This window comes from Dothidotthia symphoricarpi, assembly GCF_010015815.1.
Source record: "Dothidotthia symphoricarpi CBS 119687 unplaced genomic scaffold P153scaffold_18, whole genome shotgun sequence".
Lineage (NCBI taxonomy): Eukaryota > Fungi > Ascomycota > Dothideomycetes > Pleosporales > Dothidotthiaceae > Dothidotthia > Dothidotthia symphoricarpi.
The window spans coordinates 385,209-398,172 of record NW_022985025.1 but is presented as its reverse complement, the minus strand read 5'-3'; the positions used below and the strand labels follow the sequence as shown (position 1 = coordinate 398,172).

At 51.6% G+C, this 12,964-nt stretch overlaps 4 protein-coding genes across 4 annotated transcripts; 2 read left to right on the top strand and 2 right to left on the bottom strand.

Moving 5' to 3' along the window:
* The first annotated feature begins 146 nt into the window (after window positions 1-146).
* On the top strand, window positions 147-1,922 carry P153DRAFT_369455 (uncharacterized protein). The gene is made up of 5 exons (XM_033668778.1): window positions 147-473; window positions 531-554; window positions 623-775; window positions 827-1,087; window positions 1,148-1,922. Exons 1-5 carry the CDS (start codon window positions 369-371, stop codon window positions 1,583-1,585), a joined length of 981 nt encoding a protein of 326 aa, XP_033520489.1. The 5' UTR covers window positions 147-368; the 3' UTR covers window positions 1,586-1,922.
* Window positions 1,923-4,379: 2,457 nt separating this feature from the next.
* On the bottom strand, window positions 4,380-6,921 carry P153DRAFT_433893 (uncharacterized protein; the record flags this gene model as incomplete). Its single annotated transcript, XM_033673050.1, has 6 exons — window positions 6,589-6,921; window positions 6,250-6,541; window positions 5,063-6,200; window positions 4,659-4,735; window positions 4,508-4,601; window positions 4,380-4,454 (listed from the first exon to the last, which is right to left on the bottom strand). Exons 1-6 carry the CDS (start codon window positions 6,716-6,718, stop codon window positions 4,380-4,382), a joined length of 1,806 nt encoding a protein of 601 aa, XP_033520488.1. The 5' UTR covers window positions 6,719-6,921.
* A 142-nt stretch (window positions 6,922-7,063) lies between these two features.
* On the bottom strand, window positions 7,064-8,725 carry P153DRAFT_425297 (alpha/beta-hydrolase). The gene is made up of 2 exons (XM_033672537.1): window positions 8,446-8,725; window positions 7,064-8,400 (listed from the first exon to the last, which is right to left on the bottom strand). The coding sequence occupies exons 1-2, from the start codon at window positions 8,570-8,572 to the stop codon at window positions 7,349-7,351; spliced, it is 1,179 nt and encodes a 392-aa protein (XP_033520487.1). The 5' UTR covers window positions 8,573-8,725; the 3' UTR covers window positions 7,064-7,348.
* Window positions 8,726-8,916: 191 nt separating this feature from the next.
* Window positions 8,917-12,872, top strand: P153DRAFT_399556 (uncharacterized protein; the record flags this gene model as incomplete). Its single annotated transcript, XM_033671740.1, has 6 exons — window positions 8,917-9,156; window positions 9,205-9,314; window positions 9,367-9,716; window positions 9,905-10,202; window positions 10,256-11,375; window positions 11,429-12,872. The coding sequence occupies exons 1-6, from the start codon at window positions 9,092-9,094 to the stop codon at window positions 12,870-12,872; spliced, it is 3,387 nt and encodes a 1,128-aa protein (XP_033520486.1). The 5' UTR covers window positions 8,917-9,091.
* Between the last annotated feature and the right edge of the window lie 92 nt (window positions 12,873-12,964).

Below are 12,964 nucleotides of genomic sequence, written 5' to 3'. Positions count from 1 at the left end.
GACAGTAACAAATCCCGTAATAGCAAGTGCAGTCGTCGTCTCACAAAAAAAGAATAGCCTCTCGACGTCAAGAACGGAAGTCCCACTTGGCGAGCAAGACCCCTGCTCCGCTCGCTCGCTCGCTGGTGCCGCTCTCCGCCCGCCGCCTCGTGGAAAGGCCACTCTACACCCACTCACGCAACCAAGCCAAACCAAACCCACCACTTCATGTCGCGCACCCAACCCATTCTTCTTTTCCCAGCGTAGATTATACTTTCCACCACGCCGAGGCGCGTTTCTTCTTACCCCCCCCTTGCAATCGATTGCCGTCTTTCCATTCTTTGCGCGCGCTTGGTCACCGGCTTGAGGGAGCTTGCTGGCTAGTAGCTATGTTGTTTGCGGCACCATGGGCGAGCTTGTGCCTGCTGGCGGGGAGCTTGGTGGGTGTTGGCGCGCTGGGACTTTCTGAGGATCCGGATATCAAGGCGATTTCGGTATGTTTGTATGCTATGTGTGAGATGGACAGATTGTTGCTAATACATAATGTGTAGCTGCGGACGCATAGTTTGGATCCTGTAAGTCGCCTGCGCTGATATATACGGACCTCTCGAGGAACATTCCAGGATCTAACACACACCCCCAGCCATACCTCGACTCGGACATGCAGAGCCGTTGGTGGGACTTTGGCGGAGACACCGTCATTCGAACAGACAAGTACATCCGCCTCACGTCGGACAAGCCCTCGCGCGAAGGCTGGCTGTTCTCGCGAGTACCCTTGACGGCTACAAATTGGGAGGTGCGCTGAATCCACCCCCATCTGCACCGTGCTAGCAGCTCACGCGAGTAGATCGAATTCGAGTTCAAGATCCACGGCCAGGGCAACCTTTACGGCGATGGTTTCGCGATGTGGCTCACCAAGCAGCGAGCGCAACCGGGTCCTGTATTTGGACATGCAGATGAATTCGAAGGCCTTGGTATCTTCTTCGATACGTATAAGAACAATCGACCAGGCACCGTCTTCCCCTACATTATGGCTATGAACGGCGACGGCAAGACAAAGTACGATAAAGATAACGACGGCAAGGCCAACGAGGTCGCTGGCTGCTCTGTACGTCCCTCCCACTACGTCTAGCAAATACATCCTGCGCAACAGCTAACACCACCCCAGGCCCGCGGCATCCGCAACGCGCAAATCGCCACCAAAGGCCGCCTAACCTACTTCCAAGAGCAATACCTCAAACTAGAACTCTCCTACAAATCCGAAGACGAATGGACAACCTGCTTCGAGATCCCAAACTACCGCATCCAACCCGTCGCCTACCTCGGCTTCTCCGCCGAAACCGGCGAACTGCACGACAACTTCGACATCGTCTCCGTCAAGTCGCTCAACCTATACAAGCGCAACCCCGGCGCAAAAGCAGCAACAAGCACCCCCGGCGCCAACGCAGGCAAAACCAGCTCCTCGTTCGCCAGGCCAAAGGAATCCTCGTCCGGTGGTGGGAGCTGGACCTGGTTCCTCGTCAAATTCGTCCTGTTTGGCCTTGCGCTCACTGGCGCGTATGTCGGGTACACGGTCTACCGCACGAAGCAGAGGGATAGGTTTTAGAAGAATGCGACGCTCCCTACGCACGAGGCGAGGCAGGCGGTTAAGCTGTATGAGTGCAGGTATCGCGCTGGTTATGCGGATGGTAAACGTAAACACAAGGCCCGTGTTTGGAGGTCGAGTGGTGCGTCGTCGACGACGGGCGAGTGGCGCTTTGTTAGGGATGAGGAGGGCTGGATGAATATGTATCGGTTGGAGTGATGGGGCGGGACGTCTAGTCTGATTGACGTGTTTTTGTAGCATCTTTTACCCCTGGTGTGGGTACCTTTTCTCGCGTTGTTTGTTCAAGGTTCGTCGACTCCTAGGAATTCTATCAATCACACTCAAATTCAAAATGTTCCATCTTGCAGGATGTTTTTCATGTGCTTTCTACACTTTGAGGAGATTTGACTGCGTGACTTGATTTGGTTGTATGTATCCCGTTTTCCAAAATGCCAAAGTCGTTCTCTGTGGGGGAGGCGGAGAGACGACTGTTCCTTTATACGGGGGGTTTGCTTTGGGTGTACCGTACTGTACTTGTTTTCCCGACTTGGTTTACGTGGGGTTGTTCTTGCATCCGTTTTAGATGACGGGCCTGCATGGGGGTGTTTGCAGGGGTCATGATGTGCGTGATGCGGTTCTTTCTGTTTTTAAAGAGCTTGGAGACTATTTGAATGAGGATAAGAGGCGGATGTTGAGTTATCACGTATCGTCGAGGACAAGTGTGGTGACTGGAAAATGTGTAGTTAGTTGCATGTCAGCTTACGATCAATATCACAACGACAATCAGTCTGTAGCATAACTAATCTTCTCACAAGTCAGCACAGCACAACACAGCTAAAGACGAATTGGAAGAATAGAAGCGATGCATTGGTTTTGGTCCTCAGATTAGCTCTCCTGCTGTTCTCAAAAGGAACAACACGCCACAACCACCCGTCGAAACAGGCAGTCGCGCCGGGTTCCTTACTCGACTTTGGCTTTAATGCCCCATCTCTCGAGACAGAACATCATCACCGGACCCCAATGATCTGTCTGTCTATTGATCAGATCGCGGTATAAAGAAACACACCCACATACCGCACCGCGCCCAACAACAACGACCACGCATCCCCGCACTAACGGTCCTCCCCCCAAAGAGGGAGGCACAGGCGCTCGGATTGAAAACTACGTTTCCGTCGTCATGAGCGAACTCGTCTGAAGACGGCGCTTCGACCCTTTTACTGCTTCCTCAGTGCGCGGCGGGAATGGTTGGGCGGCGGATGGCGGTGGAATGACACGACCCAGTGGCTTTGCGAAGACGACCCCGTCGTCGTGCGATGATGGGGTCAGATATGGCTCATCTTGCAAGATGGCGCACTCCCTCCGCTTTCCGTTCTTGTTTGTCATGCAGTGAGACCCCGTGGTTGATTAGACCGTGAGGTCTCCTTGTGACAGGGTTTGTCGTTCACTGGGATCTGGAGGGTGTTAGTAGGAAGTAAGGCGACGATTTAGTTGCGTAGATTTTAGAGGAATGGGCAAATTCAGGGAGAGAGTTGTGCTGAAGTGTTTGGGCAGAGGCGCGTGGAGGCGGGGTGGACTTACTCGCTGCTCGGGTTGTTGGTGAGAAAGAGAAGGCGCGGCTGACGCGAAGTTAGAGAGACGCGAGCGCACAGGCCCATCTTTGGCTGAGTAATCACTTGGCATCACGGTCATTGCAACGACGTCGCTATTGACGAAATTGTGCATCGTGATTCAATCATTCCCATACAGTCGAATAAAAGTCTGAGTGAATCTACTTGCTTTTTGGCCTGCTCGAGTACTATAAAAGATGCTTGTTCTAGAGCAGATCACATGAAGGCGCGACATAGCGTGTTTGCTTGCCTGACCACCTCATTGAATAAAGAAAATATTGAATGGAACTCTATCCATAGTAGGCCAAAGACTGACTTTCATTTCCATCCTCTTGTAGCCCCAAAAGTGCTGGATGATCCTGAGTCGCTGGTGTTGTGGATATGGTTTCTCGTTGAGAGCGCCCTTATACGTGCGACTTCGGCGACTGTCTGGTCTTGAGATTATCGGCGGAGCCAAAATCTGGTCAAGCAGTAGTTGGCCGTTGATGGAGTACGAGAGCGTTGGTGAGAATGTGTGGTCCGGTAGGCCTATATTGATAATCCATCAGAAAATCGGTTCTTACGTATCGAACACCCATAGGCCATGGTTTTCCATGCACCTCCTCCGACGACAAGGTCGGCAGCGAAGACCAGAAATCGACGGAAGTTCAAGAACCCGTTCATCTACCCCTGTTCGCGTTGCCCCGTAAAGTCTGAAGGCCTGTTTACAACGTCGCGTGTCTTCTCGACACACCAGCTCAGGATCAAGGCAAGATTCTCTCAGTGCTGCGAACCACTCGTCTTCCATATCCCAAGCAAACATCCAGCTCCAGGGAGTATATATGTCGTTCCATGCAGATGCTTTGTCGAAGTCTCCAGGTTTCATTTCATAGATGTCCGCACCGCCTTTGATAAGTGCAGCGACCACGCACCATATAGGAACTTGGTGTTCGTTGTGCTTTGTGTACCCAGTCGAGTCACTCCGAGAAACTGCTCTGGCTTCTTCTTCTTCTTCGAACCCTGCCGTCGGCGACATTCCCTCATTTTTTGAGTCCTCCAGTTTATTCAAAGCAAACCATAATAAGGAGGTGGAAAACCCTGGCCAGAGCAATCGAAGATTTGGGTCAAGACCCCGATCTAGACAACCTTCTATGAAAGTCACACTGTTACGCGTCGGCAGAGACCATACGTACATGAGAAACGTCAACATGGCATGCCAATTGTCTGGGTTATACTGCGATGTGTATGGAATGGCCTCGAGCCAGAAATTGACAGACTCTGTATTCGCCTGCAAAGTCGAAACCCTTTTTGTATCATAGCTTGACCAGAGACTCTCAAGGCCACTCCTGGAACTTACGACAAGTTCTAACGTCGCAACACAATCTACAACTGGTGCTGGCTTAGCCCAGAAAGCACACTGCCAGGCGAGATGCGCGGGTGTAAATCCTGTGCTATAGTACCTTCAGTCTACTGTCTCTTGAGTGACGTTTTTCGTCCTAGATACTTACTTGTCTGGTTGAGTCCAGGATAGACCATAGGAGACCAAGAAACTACAAATTTTCGGTTCAGCGTACAAAGCAGCATACTACAAAAAGTTCGGTCAGCGAAAAGCATTAAAGTTGTTCTCACGGGCGACATGACTAAAGTGTACTTAACAAACGGTTCGACAATGGCAAGAACACCCATACATAGATTAGTCGAGTGGGATTTAGATGAGTCTTGTCCTGGAAGCCCGGGCAATATGACGAAAAAACACATTCATGTTTAGACACGGTACATTGGCAGCTACTCCATGAGTTCTAACGATATCCATCATTGTCGACATATGACGCTTCTGACTAGTTGCAACCATAGAAACGATAAAAGCGATACAATATTGACCAGCAGAAAGTGTAATCATAAGATGACTCACATGTAAAAGTGTTTCTCCGTCTTCGTCCTGACATCTGAGATTGGCTTCTCCTTTTGCTAACATTTCTTGAAGTTTTGTGAGGTCGCCGTCATACACAACACGTATTACAGGATGATCACATGAGATGATTGGAAAAGTCGTGATCATTGGTGCGAAGTGATAGAACCCTTGTCGATTGGGACCTGTGTCGAACAAGAAAGATATACCAGGAAGTTGAGCAAGTGCTTGGTTGGGCCAGAAATGAGTGCATATAGTGACGGTAGAACTAGCAGACGGCGAGCCGTTCCAACGGCGATTCGTGTGTGTGACTTCAACAGTGAGATGGCCAATACTCCAGTTATAACACCATACCCGATGATATATGGAAACCATCCGACTATACTGACATCGGTTATCCTCAATGAGTCCCGATGTGACCACAACGTTTTTCTCTTCTTGTTGCTCAGAACGATTGTCGCATTTCTTTGCGATAGTACTTCGACCGACGTCGGACGCAATCTGGTAGATTGATCCCTTCAACTTTGTCGGCACCGTCTTGTTTTGCATATTCGAATAAACCACAGCTTGCTCAACAATTGGAACTATCGAAGACAAAAGCTCGTTTGCGAGAATCTTGGTTGCCATGTCGATATCCGATGCCGAGAAAATAGCCGTGGATCGGAGCCCTTTGAGATCGTTTTCAATGTTTCTCAGTGACAAATGAGCATGTTGTGATTCTGATTTTAGCTGGGATCCAATGGAATTAAAGGTGTCATGAGATCGTTGAGTCCTCTCCAAAAGAAGGGAGTTCTGGTTCTCGAGCGTATTGATGTGTCTGTACGTTGACTCAAATTGCTGCTTTATAGCAGCTGCAGTAGCCTCGTGATATCCGCGCGCATAGGTCTGCATAGCGTTCAAGCTATCGCCTGTTAGGCGTGTGTTCTGAAGTAACTCAGCATGCTTTCGTTGGATGTCGGTTCGAACAGTATCGATGCTGGCGTTGGTTTTGTGGGCATGCTGGAGAAGCTGTTGGTGGCCGTCCTGATGCTCTCGAGCATGGTCGTGTAGGGCTCCTGAAAGTCCAGAAAGAACTGCATTCGAGCGCATTTGTTGTTCCTCGATCGAAGTAGTATCTTCGCGCAAACGAAGGTCGTGCAACCTGGCGAAAGTCAGAGGAGTGTGATCCAAGTTCGCTATTGCGACATTACCTTCCAGTAATGGACAAGGCATTGTTGAGGTTAGTCTTTCGATCGTTGAGTCTTTTTGTGATGTTCTTCACCTTGTGCTGATCGTAGACCCATTTGATCTTTCTTGCGAGGGTCGGCGATGGCTTTTTAGGGAGGACGCTCATGAGGTCGCAGATATCATCGTGAAAACCACAGAAGCAATTAGTTATTGCTTCCGATAGTACCTCGAATTCCTCGACAGCGTTCTTCGACATCTTGAACTTGCTGACAAAGTTTCTCAGGTTCCGGACATTTGCTTCGACTTCACGCAACGCTGTACTCATTAGCTCACGCCTTAAGGCGACCACCGTTTTCACTTACCGTCTCGTAGCGCTTTGATGTCATTGTTGGAATCTTTGATCGCCGTGAGGAAGCCATATGCCTCGCGACTCACTCGCAAGGCTACATCAGCGAGCTGAACGGCACCTGCAACGGCGCCAAGAACTTCCATTATAACTCGGGTAGTGAGAAGCGTTGTAGCAGTTTGGGTTGGATTTTTCTAGCAAGAACGAGGTTGAGGAGACATGAAAGAGGGAAAAGGGGAAGGAATCGACGGAAAGAGGGAAAAGGGTGAGGAAACGACGGAAAGAGAGCTGGAAATTCATCAGCCTGAAGTGAGGCGCAATCGTTGGGGCTGTAACCACGGGGCATATGCAAAGTGCAGTACAGACCAATGATAGCATGATGCATGCGAGCTGTGGGCGCATCTGCTCAATACCACAGGGCTTGGAGTCTGGACACTGCCACCATGAGTTTCTGCCAAAGAAAGCCTCGTCGGCGGCACCTTAATGCAATTCGGGGTTGAGCTGAACGGTGTATGTGTTGTCATATGTTGACCCAAGAGAGTATAGGAACAGTGCCATTCTGCACATGCGACTGCCTAGCGGCCTGCCCAGTCAGGGCATTCAGTGGTCGAGTTCCGGAGACGCTGACAAGATGCATCAATATGCCGCAAGGCGTACTCGTCGTATGTTCGTTTGAGGAACTATGCACGGATGACGACAGAGGGGATCATCTAAGCCACGTACGCTAAGCCTAGTACCACCTCCACCATCTGTTGCACAACCAATTACAACTAAAGTCATGTTATCCTCTCCTTCATAACATCAACAATACTCTTCAGTCCGCCCAGTCTCTCCTCCCTCGTCTCACCCAGATACAAACTCGCCACAGGCCATGCATGAATTCCACCCTTGTCTTCCCATTCCTCCACCTCTTTTCCAGTTTCCTTCAGCAGATTGATCAACGCTCTTGTCTCTGGACCGAGCACCTCTTCACCACCGTACAGAAAGTACCATCCTTTCTCTGGGCTCGCGTCGGCCCACTTCTTTGAGTCTCTGCATTGCCCCGGAGACACTAGTGGATCCGAGGGAGAGGTTTTGGAGCCGATGTACTGACGGCCGTAGATCTCTAGAGTCGTGCTGTTGAGGTAGTCGGATGCTGTATTGCGGTTTTTGGGCGAGACGATAGTGACCCAAGGGCTTATCATGATCGCAAGGCCAGGTTTCTGATGGCGGAGTTTCGCGTCGGAGGTCAGGTGAAGGAGGAATGTAAGAATGAGTGTTGCGCCTGCTGAGTCTCCACCCACTACAACGCGTGTCGATGACTGAGCGAGTGAGAGGACGTATTCATACCCTGCCACCGTTTCGTGGAGCTGAGTGGGATAGTTCGCATCGGGTACGAGTGTGTACTCCAATGCAAAGAGTGCCGGGTTCCTAAAGCCAGCGGACTTGAGAAGCGAAACCCAGGCAAGCAAGAATTCCATGTAGAAGAAACTACTGCCCATAGAAAACCCGCCACCATGACAATAATACACAATAACATCCGGTTGCTCTTGGGGATTGTGTACAACATAAACACCTTGGAAGCCCGGTCTCTTAACTTCTGTCCATCTCAGTGGCGAGGTGAAGATTCCGTGACGAAGCATTCGAAAGCGCAGAAACGGCAACGATACTTGTTTCGAAAAGAAAACGCGCCCCAGGAAGGCTGGCATGTTGGCGAAGGCATACCGAACGAAACGAATAACGAAATCCTGGAATGGTGTTGCTTTTTGGACGAACGGGGTGCGCTGTTCATATGGGGTGAACAACCTTGAGCGAATAAATTGGTAGGGGATCACGAAGACTTGAGGAACTATAAGTTTCAGTACTTTAGTGTATGTTGAATTGAGTTACTGACTTAGTGACGGCAGGGCAGGTATCAACCATTTTAGCAGTGGAAACACGCCAATCTGGATCAGCAATTGGGGCGCGAGGCAGACTAGAAAGGCAATGCAGTCCAAATAGGAGATCTGACTTAGAATCATCTTCGTAAGAAAGAAAAATGAGAGAGGTTGTGAATGTTGAACAGTCTTGTGAGAGAGAGGACAGCCTACCCAATGGCTCGACGATGACGACGTCAAGGATTCGCCCAGAGTCTAACGTGTAACTGGCTAGTGTACAAGAAACATTCACTCAGCGCGAATCATTACCGCCCCTTTGCAGGATGAACGCGTCAAACAGATATAAAATGCATCCATCAAGGCGTCGAGGATGTTGAAGGGCTGTGAATGCTGGCTGTACTACTGGTAAGGTGCACGTGATGACAACGCACGTACCACCCAAGTTTTCTAGAAGGAAACCGCGACTCTCACCTGGTGTTTCGCAACCACCAACGCGACAGCTGCAGTCAACCTCGACGTTTGCTTACAACCACCTATCTCGCGACACTCGATTGACTACTTCTTTTTTCTTGTGCCCTCATTTGATGGAATAGGATCCAGCAGAGGCAGGTTCCTTGCGCTGTAGCCTTATCCAACCTCGCGAGAGTGCAACAAAGCTTCACCATGGCCAACCCCGCGGCAGACCCCAAGGCTGCGCCGCTTGCCGACGACCTGAAGGAACTTGCGCTGTATGAGGCTTCCACGTATATTCTAATGTTTAGTTCTAATGCGCACAGCTCTCTTTCCACGACTGTTTTCCCTAAAGCCTTCTTTTGCGCTCTTTGCAGTCAGCTTGCTATTGACTCATTCAAACTTTTGTGCTGTAACAAAGCCATATGTACACAATGTGAGTCGCATACTCTCACGGTGTGATTCGCACGCGTTAACACCCTCTATAGGCCAGGACAAGCTCGAGTTTCCTACAACGTGCCCATCATGCGACCACTCACCTCTCGAGGCTGACTCGTGCACGCCGAATAAATCCCTGCGTAACACGATGCGCATCTGGCTGCAAAAGCAAAAGAAGAAGGAGGATGCCAAGGCTATTCGGGCAGCGACTCCACCAGTAGAGACAGCCCCGGTCATCCCTGAGGCACAGCCTGCTGGTGAGGCTGCAGACAAACCAGTCGAGAGTGTGGAGGAAACGCCAAAATTGGAGCAGGTCCAGGCTGATGAAGCTACTGCCGCCGCGAATGATGCTGAAGAAGTAGTTCAGCGCGCAGGCTCAGCTGATGTGCAGCCGAACGAGGTAGGTTTGCAATCTGCTGTTTCAGTCATTTGTTCAGGCGTGTTTGGCTCTGGACGAGTCAGAAAAGAAAGAAATGGAAGCATTGCACGTCTCGTAGGAATGAACACAATTTTTGTCGCACGTGCCGGTGGCTGTGGAATGCATCACGTCTTAGATCTTCACTCTGCGCTGTTGCTGATTACGCGCAGAATTCCACTTCTGTTAAGGGTGAAGACCTGGAGCGGCACGGCAGTGTTGCATCGCAAAATGCGACCAAGACTGCGGAACCGTCAACAGATGATCCAACGAACGAACAGAACACCCCGAACGAACAAGGCATGATGGGCAACAACAACCCCATGATGAACATGAACGGTATGCAGGGCCAGACGGGCTTCGGTTTCCCGAACCAAGGCAATTTCAACGGCATGGGTTGGAACGGCATGAATCAGATGAATGGCATGACCAATATGATGGGCAATGGTGGCTATGGAATGAATCCCATGGGTATGTCTGCTGCCAGAAATTGCTCTCAAAATAATCTTCTAACGATCTACCAGACTTCAACATGAACGGCATGTCCAATGGCATGTACGGCAATTATGGTGGAAACATGGGCATGGGGATGAACGACATGTCCGCCATGAACATGATGAACTATGGTGGCGGCTATGGCAACGGATGGAATGGCATGGGCGGTGGCTATGGAAACTCCAACGGTTTCAACCAGATGGGTGGATATAATCAATCTGGAGCATATCCCGAGATGATGAACCAGTTCCCCAAGAATAATTTCCCAAACCAGAACCAGAACCAGAATCGTTTCCATGCCAATCAAGGAGGAGCATTTCCTCAGCGAAACAGGAATGGCAGTCGTGGAGACTTTGGACCTGGGGCGAACGGTCGTCCTGGAAGTCGAAGCGGCCCTGCGCACAACGTACGTCGATTTCATAATCTTCCGCCAAGACCTGCTCTTTTGGTCGGCGAACTTCCGACTTCCCCAAATTCAGCAACTGACAAGTTTGTTTTTCAACAGCGTGACGGCCAGTCACCTGACGGATCCGCTAAAGCTGCGCCTGAGACTAAGGTCGAAGACGAGCAGACAAAGGCGCCCGCAGAGTCTACTGAGGAAGGTAAAGAGAGCAACGATGCTGCGCTGGATTCTATCAACCCTTCTGGTGATGGTAGTAGAGATGCCGATGGCGCGACTAATCATGCAGGAAACGAGTCGAACGAGACGACCAACCCTGATGGGCTGAACAAGATCCAGACTGTTGATTCCATTGAAGGAGATATGCAGAGCTTCGATCCCTCGATGATGGGTGACGGAATGCAGCCTAACATGCCGTACGGTCAAGGCATGATGAATCAATTCCCTGTTCAAGCGCCATTCAACCCTAATATGAACATGGGAATGGACGCGGAGTACCATCATCACAACAATAATTACGGTCCTCGCGGCGGGTTCAACGCTGCTTATGGCGCTGCTACTGTTTTGATAGGCCAACCTACCGGCGTGGGCGTTGAGGGTGCTCCTACAGGCCCACGAGCGATGCGGGAAGGTCGGCCAAACACTGGGTTTTCGAGTCGAGTGAACAGTGCGCGCTTCATTGCACCACTAAAGAGCGTGACGCCTGCGCGAGAAGGCGTTCCTGCTAGCCCAGTCCGAAGAGTTCGATCGTAAGTATAGTGATGTATGTGGTCAAGATGCAGAAGGACTGACACTTTGGCAGACGATCCCCTGAACGAGACGAGGCCTTACGAACTAAAGAGAGGTCACCGTCACGCGCGCGATCTGAGGCCAAGTCACGAGCTGGAGATGGACAGAGAGATGAGCGTCGAGAGCGATCACGTTCAGCAGACCGTGAGTCGCGACGCGATGACCGAGGACGATCGCCCACACCCAAGGCAGAGGAAGACTACGAGCGCCGCAAGGATCGACGCACCCACCGCTCATCACGTCGTGACGATCGTGATGAGGACTACGATGACCGACACCGTGATGATAGAGACAGTCGAGGAGACAGAACGCGCAGCGCATCAGCAGATTCCAAGTACCGTAGTAGCCGCCGCGACAAGGAGAAGCACCGCTCATCCCGCTCCCACCGCGATCGCAGCCGCGAGCACCGACGCCGCCACCGCTCACGCTCTCCAGAGGACAAGCGTGACGACGATGATGCGTACGCAAATGGTGATAAAGAGTCAGAAGGCAGCTCTCGGCGCAAGCACAGGAGTGACAAGGATCGCAGCGACAAAGACAGAAGTGACAAGGAACGACATCGCGAACGCTCGCGTGACAGGGAGCGGGACCGCGACCGCCGAGACCGCAAAGAAAAAGAACGCGACCGCGACTACGAGTACGAGAAAGACCGATCTCGCGATAAAGACAAGGAGCGCAAGCGTCGCCGTGACCGCGACGCCGAACCTGAAGTCTCCGACCACGACCAAGACCGCTCCTCGCGCCGCAGCCGCAAAGACCGGGAGCACAGACACGACGAGCGCGCCCCCAAGCAACTAGACAAAGAAGAAGACGTCGTGGGCCAAATGATGAAGAAACGAGCCGTATCCCCACCACTCAACGCGCCAAAAGGTCCCTCCGCAAACGGATTCAGCATCAAAGGCCGCTCAAAAGCAACAGTCATGCCACCACCCCAACCACCAACCGGACCGAGAGCTCTACAACCCCCCAAAGGCCCGCGAAGCGACAAAGAGCGACGAAGAGAAAGCGTCGGCTCAGCAGCTAGCGGAAACGCAACACCAACAGTACAAGACCACTACGCAGCCGAGCGCGAGAAAAACGCCCGCGAGCGCAATAATAAAGAACGCGGTGGTGAGCGCGGTGAGCGCGAGCAGAGCAAGCCGCGCACACATGCTTCTCGCCCTTCGCTGTCGTCTAAACGCCCCATTGAGGATGTTGGCGATGAGCGTGGGGAGCTGCGGAATGAGGCGCTTGCTTCGACTTCGACGTCCTCGCGCAAGGATACGAAGACGCCGACTGCGCCTGCGGGGCATCGTGATAAAAGGCGTAAGAGTGGCGCGGGGGGTGAGGAGACGAATTCCATTGCGAATTTGTTTACGGCGGGGTTGAGGAAGAATGCTAAGGCGAGGCGGGGTGGGGTGAGGACGGAGGGTGATGTTGAGCGGGAGATGGAGAGGTTGGAGAGGGAGAGGCGGTAGGGTGGTGAGCTCGCAGGAGGTGTGGAAAAATAATCAGTGAGGTTGTTTTAGGCGTGGGTGGGTAGTTATTTGCGTTGGTGCAGTGGCTGGGG

Excerpts from the sequence above, each read along its gene's own strand:
- P153DRAFT_425297 (XM_033672537.1), bottom strand. The coding sequence starts at position 8,572 with ATGATTCTAAGTCAGATCTCCTATTTGGACTGCATTGCCTTTCTAGTC. Across the intron at positions 8,401-8,445 it reads ACCTGCCCTGCCGTCACTAA|TTCCTCAAGTCTTCGTGATC; the intron begins GTCAGTAACTCA and ends TGAAACTTATAG.
- P153DRAFT_369455 (XM_033668778.1), top strand. The coding sequence starts at position 369 with ATGTTGTTTGCGGCACCATGGGCGAGCTTGTGCCTGCTGGCGGGGAGC. Across the intron at positions 555-622 it reads GGACGCATAGTTTGGATCCT|CCATACCTCGACTCGGACAT; the intron begins GTAAGTCGCCTG and ends ACACACCCCCAG. Across the intron at positions 776-826 it reads TGACGGCTACAAATTGGGAG|ATCGAATTCGAGTTCAAGAT; the intron begins GTGCGCTGAATC and ends TCACGCGAGTAG.